Source organism: Malania oleifera, chromosome 13 (assembly GCF_029873635.1).
Source record: "Malania oleifera isolate guangnan ecotype guangnan chromosome 13, ASM2987363v1, whole genome shotgun sequence".
Taxonomy (NCBI): Eukaryota; Viridiplantae; Streptophyta; class Magnoliopsida; order Santalales; family Ximeniaceae; genus Malania; species Malania oleifera.
In genome coordinates, this window is record NC_080429.1 from 69,958,232 (window position 1) to 69,967,525 (window position 9,294).

The 9,294-nt window shown below is 34.7% G+C and overlaps 1 protein-coding gene across 1 annotated transcript in view; it reads left to right on the forward strand.

Annotated features, from left to right (window-relative positions):
• Window positions 1-237: 237 nt before the first annotated feature.
• The window catches only part of LOC131146852 (DExH-box ATP-dependent RNA helicase DExH3), a 100,527-nt gene continuing 91,470 nt past the window's right edge, over window positions 238-9,294 (forward strand). The window contains exon 1 of the mRNA XM_058096659.1: window positions 238-906. Coding sequence (XP_057952642.1) covers window positions 517-906 — 390 coding nt within the window. The 5' untranslated portion in view covers window positions 238-516. The remainder of the gene's footprint in view (window positions 907-9,294) is intronic.

Here is a 9,294-nt window from a genome sequence, read left to right on the forward strand (position 1 = left end):
AAATATTGTCAAAACCTTTTATTCTAGTTTATGTTTTTTATACGAATATTCTACAACCAAAAAAATTAACTAATTTTTAATATTTTCATTAAAAAAATAGAAAATGAAAAAAATTAAATTTCGACTAATCGTCCCTTCCTAATTTTGTATTTTTTTTAAAACCAAACTGTAGTGACCTTTTGTTCTAAATATTAAATAATGTTAAAAGTTCAAACAATAGTAACTACATGAGTGGAGCTCTTCTTAACTCTCAATTGGAATTAACGGTGAGGCTTGGGGTTTAAGGTTTGACAGTGAGTCCATAACTGGAATTTTATCGCGATGATGGTCGAACTCCAGCCGCAGACGGTGCATGGGATACAAATACAGAACTGCCGCCGCCTTCTCAGACAGGGCCCTGCCTGCAACTTCTTGCTGGGCTCTCTTCATCCCCTCTCCGTCAAAGCCCTAGTCTGAATAAATGCAACAGCAGCATCCGCCGAACTAAACCAGCTGCGCATACTCCCAACTCCCATCATGCCCTGCTGCACCATGTTTAAGGGCCATGTCAGATTAAGCCCTCTTCTCACCATGCCCCTCACACACGGACTCTTCATCACTACATCCTTCTGTACTTGCCGCAAAACCCCTAGGCTTCTAAAGCCCTTGTATCTTGCGGCCATGAAGTGCCAAACTTCAGTTCTCGGCCCCTTTTTCATGCTGCCTGCGCCTTGTATGAGGTCTGTAGTCACGTTTGCGGCTTCGCCCAGGGCCGGCACAGGGGCAGTGGTGATAGACTGGAGGAAGAGGAACGTGGCGTTGCAATTTATGCTTCAGCAGAACTCAAGGTATGGGCGGTATGCGTACGAGGATTTGTCAGAGGATGAGGATTCTGATCGGGAGATTCAGTCGCATCAGAAGCAAATGGTGAGTTTTTGGGGACATACTTTTCGAAATTTAAAATTTTGAATTGGGTTCGTCGTTTTGATTCAGTTAGGAGTTAGCCACATTTAGTTGGGTTTTGTTGGATTTATTGCCATTGAGGCGTTGGTTGTGCTCTGCTTGGTTGTGGTGGAAATGGATGGAGAAAAAAAGCTGAAATTTAAAAGCTTAAAATTTTGAGTTCGTTGACACTAGAAAAAAAAAACTCCATATACTGCTTAAAGAAATGTATAAAAATAATCGAAGTTGAATTTGAAAAGATTGAATTTTTCATTTCTTATAAACTAGAAAAAATCTCCATCCTACTGCTCACTCAATTACTTAGCCTACTGCAACTGAGTTTTTCAATTTCCTGAAACAAGAATCCATACTACTATCCTGAGGAAAGACCCTTTTGCCTCTCAATTTTACTTTCAAATTTTCTAAGTTAGCATTTCTTATATATTGCACACAAAGCTTTAATGAAGATAAAATAGTTAATTCATCTATTATTAAAAAGAAGCAGCCTTGTGCATGCATGTAATGCATTTGATGAAGCTAGTTACAAGAGCCATAAAACTCAAAAGCTTAATTTTTTTGGCCGCCAAAGACATTTGTTGAGGAAGAAAGCATCACGAACTTGCCAGACATTGGCTTTTGAACCCAAACTGGGCACTGTGTCAGGCTGATCCCAACCTAACTTAGAATTAGAAACTGGAAGGGAATGTCTATTTCTTGAAGGGAATAACTTCCCCATAATCTCCCATAACTTGCTTTCTAAAAGAGATTTCTGGAGAAAGAGAGAGTTCTTTGAGAGAGAACTAGAGAGAGGTCCTTCATGAAACTGAGAGATGTTGTCTTCTATCTGCATGGAACTGTGCTTTCTTGAGCCATTTATCATTCATATTTAAGCAACATAGGGTGCAATAGCACTCAGGAAAGTGTTAAGGTCTAATTGATTGCTAGTTGGTGATTTATTTTCCAGCCAATAAGTAGTTTAGCATTAAAAAGGTGTAGTCTCTCTTAAGTAATGCTACCTGTTGTGTCAATAGCAATTTTTTAAAAGGCTCAATCAAGGTTCACCTTGAGGCTCGCCTCAAGGCAAGGCAGGCCTAAAACGCCTTGAGGCTCAATCCAAAATGCCAAATCCCAAAAAAGCTAGCGCATTACACACTAAGGCTTACGCATTAGTACAAAAAGGCACACCTTTTGCGCCTTTCTAGTTGAGGCCTATGCATTTTGGGCGTGTGAATCTCGAGTTAGATTTGGTTAGAAAATTTTAACTCTGTGTATATATAAAAGGAATTTCATAATATGAATTGATTTCAAAAATTTTTGAACCTCTACCTTTCCAAAATAACTGAGAGTTGTAGCTTAGATCTTGAAAATAATTTGAACATTGTAATGTTATAGCTATTTGTTGTCATGATTTATGTAATGAATTAAAGTTAGCAATTTTTGAATGCCCAACAAGGAGTTTACAAATTATATTTTATTTTTTAAACTTTTTATTTGTGATTTTGTTAATTTGTATTTATTTGTAAAATATATGTAATTTATTTACTTATTTTTTTTCAAAAAAAAAAAAAAAATCTCAAAAGGCTTGCGCCCCAATGCCTTGCCTCTTAAGGGTTAGAACGCCTCACCTCGCCTTACGCCTTCGCCTTTTAAAACATTGGTCAATAGTATGTAGAGATTTGCTGTGGTGGCTTGTAACCCTCCTGTTGAGATCAAGCTCGTGTGTTATGTTTGAGGTCAAAGAATGATGTTTTAGCTGTGCTAGAGTGTGTCTTTCAAGTCAGGCATGTCCCTCGTGCTGCATGTGTGTTTGCCTGATGTTATTTCTAGGGAAGGTGCATTTTTAAGGTGCAATACATAGTTAAGACTCAGTTAATTCACATAATTCTTTGCTTCTTGGGAAAACTAAAGTAGGACAACATGCCTTCAAGATCACTAAGAAAAAGTAAACAAGGCTATCTTTATTTATTTTTTTTAAACTCTCCTTACAACACTTCTATTCATAATTATGCAACACTTCAAATTTCTCCAACTTTTTGTAATCCATAAGGGGCGTTTGATATGTGGAATCTTGCCGGATTCCTTAGAATAGGAAGCTGGAGACACCACATCAGCATGTTTAGTTGGCTATGAGACTACCTAGGAATTTCACATTTCCATGGAATATGGGAATCGTATTCCCACCTCAATGTTAAGTAATCTTTTTTTGCCATTGGCATCCAAATTTATTCGACCAAAATGTCCCTAGTATGTAGCTGTTTAGGGACACAAATTTTCTTTGTGTTATAGTATTATCACACACTATATGATGATATTAATAAATTGTTATAATATTGAAATAGCAGGTACAAAAAATAGTAAGGCTCTTAGTTTGATATATATATGTTATGCTGTGAGTCCAATGAGTGAACGTTCACCTTTTCCTTCATAGTCAAGTGGCAAACCATCTACATAGTCCTCCTTTCTCTTGTTTTGGTGAAGCTTGGGTGGTGCATTGTGGGTGATTTCTTAGTTGTGAGATATTGAAGTTTTTAGTAGGAATAAAGAGTTTATGGTGTTGTGCGATTTTTGCTATCTTGTGGACCCTTAGGATTGAGAGGAATGGGGACTTAAGGATTACTGGACAGAATAGTGTTCTTTGTTTCTTTTTTGGGCCCATTTGTTCATTCAATTTTTTTTTTTTTTTTGGGTGGGTTTTGTCGTGCCTGACCTTCAAAGGGATTGTAGGGCAGCTTTATTGTAGTTTTATTGTTACTTTTCCATTTGCTTTTAGGAGAACGTGTTGTTCTCCTCTCATTTTACCTTGTTTGTTCTTTTTTAATATATTTTTTTCTTATCTAAAAAAAAAGGAAGTATTATTTTTATTATGCTTTAATATATAATTTTTTAAATTATATTATAATAAATTGCATTAAATCCAAAATACCTCATCATATCCAAAATACCATCCTCTTTTAAAGTACTTCATTGCCTCCCAGTTTTTAAATTAATATGCTCATTATTAAAAAAGGGTGAGTGGTTTGGGTCTAGGTGACTTGGTGTCCAAAAACATTTGTTGGGGAAATCTTTACTACATAACGGGTTGGATGCTAAAGCTGGGTTAATGTTATCAATTTGAGTCGTTGGAAATTTGTGTTGTAAAGTTAGTTTTACTCTTTTTTCCCCCCCTCTAATGTCCATTATAGTGTTGGTAAGGGGAAAGTTTGTTTTTGGATAATTGGATTGGGGAGGTTCCTTTGGCCCTTATGTATCCTCTTCTTTTTCGCGTATCTTGTTTTCATGACACTCTTATTTCTGCCTTCTTGCTTCTGCGAAATGGTGGTTAGTCTTGGAATTCCATTTTTGAGGAATCTTAATGAGAGAACCAATGAGCTTGCCCTTTTAATTAATGTGCTTCATCCTTTTCAGCTCTAGTTGGGGAGTGATGAAAGTGTGTGGGTTTTAGATGTGTCTATGAAATTTTCTTTTGAATCCTTCTTCTCTCACTTAGTTCATGATCCTGAACATTATTGACTTGCTTAAGAAAAGAAGACCTTATGAGCCCTAATTGCCTGATGTGTGTGTCCTTCACTTTGAGAGTGGATGGAATTGCTCGCATTCTTACATTTTCACTTCTCTTGGTCACTTTGGAGTAAGTTGTTTGGTGTTCTTGGTGAGAGTTGGGTCTGTCCTTTGTCTTTGGAGGCATTTAGCGTTATGAAGTTTAGGGATTTTGGAATGAGGAAGGAGAGAAAGGCTTTGGTACGATGCTCATTTATGGATATTTTTTCTGCTGTCTTTGGTGGAGAGGAAGGCCAGAATTTTTCAGAGAAAAAGCTACTTCTCTCAGTTGAGTGTGGAGTAGAGTGGTGCTTCTTACTTCTTAGTGGGTTTTGGATAATGGTTTCTTGCTGTTTACCTCTGGCAGATTTACAGTGGGATTGGGATGCTTTGATCCAGTAGAGCTGTTCTGTACTATATTTTGTTGTCTTTCTTTTATTTTTTCTTGTATTCTAAGCGGATATCTTAGGGGTCATTTGGTATCGCTATAAAAAATTAGAAAAACAGAAACCAAAAACCAGTAACAGAAACTGAAAACTAAAAACCAGCAACTTGTTTGGTTAACATTTATAAAACTAATACAAGTTAAAAACCTAATTAAAAAATGCTTATTTTCATCTTTAAATCAAAATATTATAAAAATATGATTAAAATAATGAAATTATCAATAATACACATTAAAAAATTTAGGATAATAAAAATAAAATTTATTATATTTATTTTACTTAATTGTTCTACTTTCAAAATTTACTTTATAATAAAAAATTTATTAGACATGACAATTGAAAAATAGTAAAAGTATTTTGTAATTGGTTTTATTATTATTTACTAAAATTTATTTATATTTATATTTTAATTATATTTAAATTTATATGATCATTTAATTTTGATTTTAATTTTAAAAGTGTATAAAATGATAAATTAAAAAAACCATTTTTGGATATTAAAATTTATGGCAACAGGTTGCCAAAACAACTGAAAATCATAAAATTTGGTTTTTAGTTTTTTGACAAACAGCTGAAAACCAGCAACAGAAACTAAATACTGACAACAGAAACAAAAACATTTTTATAATCTGTTTTTTCACTGTGGAGAAACAGAAACAGAAAATAGGAAACAACAACGATACCAAGTAGGGCCTTATTCTCCCTATTTTCTTTTCCTCCCTTTTGTTGTACTATTCTTCTCCTTTTCTAATAAAATTCTTTTTTTTTTTTTTTAATAAAAAAAAGGAACCCTTGCCATATCAACTGTAGCAGCACTTATGGAAAAATGTGATCCATTATCCAATAATGAGTTCAACCATAAGGACCATGAATTTGACCCATTAATAATCCATATCCCATTTCCCAACCAAAATCATTGTTAGAACCACTATCTTCACCAAAATCATCGACCTATATTTTTTTGGATAAGAGAAAAATTATTAAAGAAGGAAACAATGCACAAAAGAAGAGGACAACATGTCCCAGAAAAAGGTTAAAACTACAAACTGAAAGATTACAATAGAGCTGCCTTCCAATTCCTTTGAAGGTCAAATAGGGATAATCCCCCATAAAATCAAAAAGTGGATCCTAAAAGAAGCTAAGAACACCACTCTATCCCATAAGAAACGGGAACAATTTATGCGGCTCATGAATATTCTTGCATTCCTCTTGATTGAAAGAGTCCATGAGATGGCGAATATAGCACCACTCCATAGAACTTTGCAGACTTTGCTTGAGGCCACCCCTATACCTCATTAGCAAGACGTTTTACCTTGGTGGTGGGATTTGTGTGTATTTAGATAAAACCTACAAATGCTATAGATCCATCCAAATCATACTAATCCAAATCCAACTCTTGACATGTCAATTTCAAAAAAGATATTGTTTTTTTGCCTCTTTAGTGTTTCCCAAGATCTCTTTATTCCATTTGTTCAACTTTGCATTGGATTCAACTCAAGAAGGAGAGGGTTGTGTTTAGAGATAGGTCTAGGAAGTATTTTCTGCAGAAGATGTGGAAACATGTCTTCCCATGTGTTACCAAACACAAATTTATTAATGCGAGAGAAAGCCTGTCTATGGTCTAGGATAGGGGTGTTCAACAACTTGCCCAACTGGACCAACTTGGACCAAACACACAAAAAAGGGTTTTAGATGGTTTATGGGTTGTCTGACAGTTTCTCATTTTGCTTAACACAACTGTATGGGTTAGTTTGCGGGTTTAGTGTCTAACCCACTTGACCCAACATGATCCGCATCTAATGCATATATGTAATAATAATAAGGGCTAACGACTACTGAAGACTTATGAAAGAATGCAAAGGGGATGGACTGTGGGATTGGCACATTTTAGAGTGTTTTAATTTTTATTTTTTTGGTTTTATTTCTATTGTAATAATGTTTATGGATATGATGTTTTGGCCCTTTTGGAAGACAATGGACATATTTTGAATTTTATGATTTTATGTGGTTGATAGAATGTGTATTAGACAGTAGACAATATTTTTTCTTTGATTACTTTCATAACCTTCTTTTTATTGTAAAGTGCTTATTATGTTGCAGCATATTGTTACATTGGTACTATTTTTTTTCTTTTTAATGAGAAGTCTACTTAACTAATATATTTAGTTTGCGGGTTTTCTAACCCACCTGGCCCAACATGATCCGCATCTAATGCATATTGTAATAATAATAAGGGCTAACGACTACTGAAGACTTACGAAAGAATGCAAAGGGGATGGACTGTGGGATTGGCACATTTTAGAGTGTTTTAATTTTATTTTTTTGGTTTTATTTCTATTGTAATAATGTTTATGGATATGATGTTTTGGCCCTTTTGGAAGACAATGGACATATTTTGAATTTTATGATTTTATGTGGTTGATAGAATGTGTATTAGACAGTAGACAATATTTTTTCTTTGATTACTTTCATAACCTTCTTTATATTGTAAAGTGCTTATTATGTTGCAGCATATTGTTACATTGATACTATTTTTTTTCTTTTTAATGAGAAGTTTACTTAACTAATATATTTAACTTGAATGACATTAGTGTAAATAGTATTTTCAATGTAACACATTAATATTATTTTTTAATAGTAAAAGAAGAATAGCATTGATAGATTAAGAATATACAGCCAGGAGAACAAGACATCTCCTTAGAAAATTCTGGAAAAATCCAGATAAAAAACATAGAATAAAACCATCAAACAAATAAAAAAGCAAATAAAACCAGTGCGAACTAACAATCCAACATATAATATCAATCATGCTGAATATCAGAAAAGCTCACCCCCTTAAAATTCCCCTGCCCCACACACCAAAGAGAGGCCAAATAATGTATCTTTTCCCAAACCAGCAATGCAAAGACTTATTCCTCAGAAAAACACGTGCATTATGCTCCATCCACAACCCCCAAAATACTGCAATGAAAGAACATTTCCAGAGCGATGCCTTTTCTTTTTTCCTATCAAAACCCACAGAAGAAACTGCCAAAAAATCCTCCACTGCCTCTAAACTCACTCAACATTCCCCTAAAATACCAAAGAACTTGTTCCATATACCCTTCAAGCATAATAACTATGTATAAACAGATGCGATGCAGATTATGAACAATTAAAACAAAGAAAACAGATATCTAGAGATAGAGCCTTTAAAGGTCTCCTGATATGCAGCAAGTTGTTGGTATTAATTCTATCAAGCACAACCAACCAGATAAAAGCCTTGATTTTAAAGGGGACTTTGGCCTTCCAAATAGATCTACAGAGAGAAAAAGATGAATTAGATCTAGTTAAAAAATCACAATAAGATTTGCAAGAATAAACCTCCAAGGGCTCCAAAGACCAAGACTGACTATCATCCTCTAAAGAAAAATGATAGTTATTTAACAAGACTAGTAAAGACCAATAGGCGATAGCTCAACCATCTCCCTGGTGTTCAATGACCTATGAAAATGAAAATCCCAACAAGGCAAAGGACCACCTAATCCTTTAATTCAAATGGGGTAGCCAAATTATTAATTCTCCGTGGATTTCTAAATTCGAACCAAAAGGAGAAGGATTCTTGGTATGGATTGAAATTCAATCGAAATTCAATCAATGGGATTAAGTCTCTTTAATTTTGTGAAGGGAAAATAAAAAAAATAGGAGCAAGGACTTAATCACAAGGAAATGGAATTATCCTGCGCTAAGCTCAAGCGAATGAGGCGTGGAAAAGAGGTGGACAAAACTACATTCCCCAACCAAGGATCTTTCTGAAGCGCATATTGCTACTCTTTCCCACCAGGAATTTAATATGGGGAATGAAGAGGGGATAACTTTGAGAGACAACTTTCCACGGACTCTTCAAAGAACATCTAAATCTCAAATTAGTATCCCTTCCATACTCATCTAATCCACACTTATTTTTAACAACTTTATGCTACAACAAAGAATAATCTAGCAAAAATCGTCAAAGCCATTTGGTCAGAAGAGTTGGGATTCTAGACACCAAGTTTCCAATACCTAAACCACCCCTTCTTTTAGACCTATCCATCACTTCCCAACTTACCAAATGATCCCAAAAACCTCCTACCCTCGACTAGACTCCTTATTACCTTCTCAATCAAACTAGCATTCCCCACTAGAATCTTAAAAATAGAAAGAAAGTGTATAGGGATACTAGAAAGACAAGCCTGTATGAGTGTAATTGTAGAAATCGCTACAATTTAGGAGTCATGCGTGATCTCGATAATTAAGGAATGATTCTTGACTGTCTTATTTTAGGAATGTATAGAAGGGGTGCTTATCAATAGGGATTTCCGTGATTCTTGTATATTCCTTTATTCTAGGATTTTATTTCCTTAACCTAGTT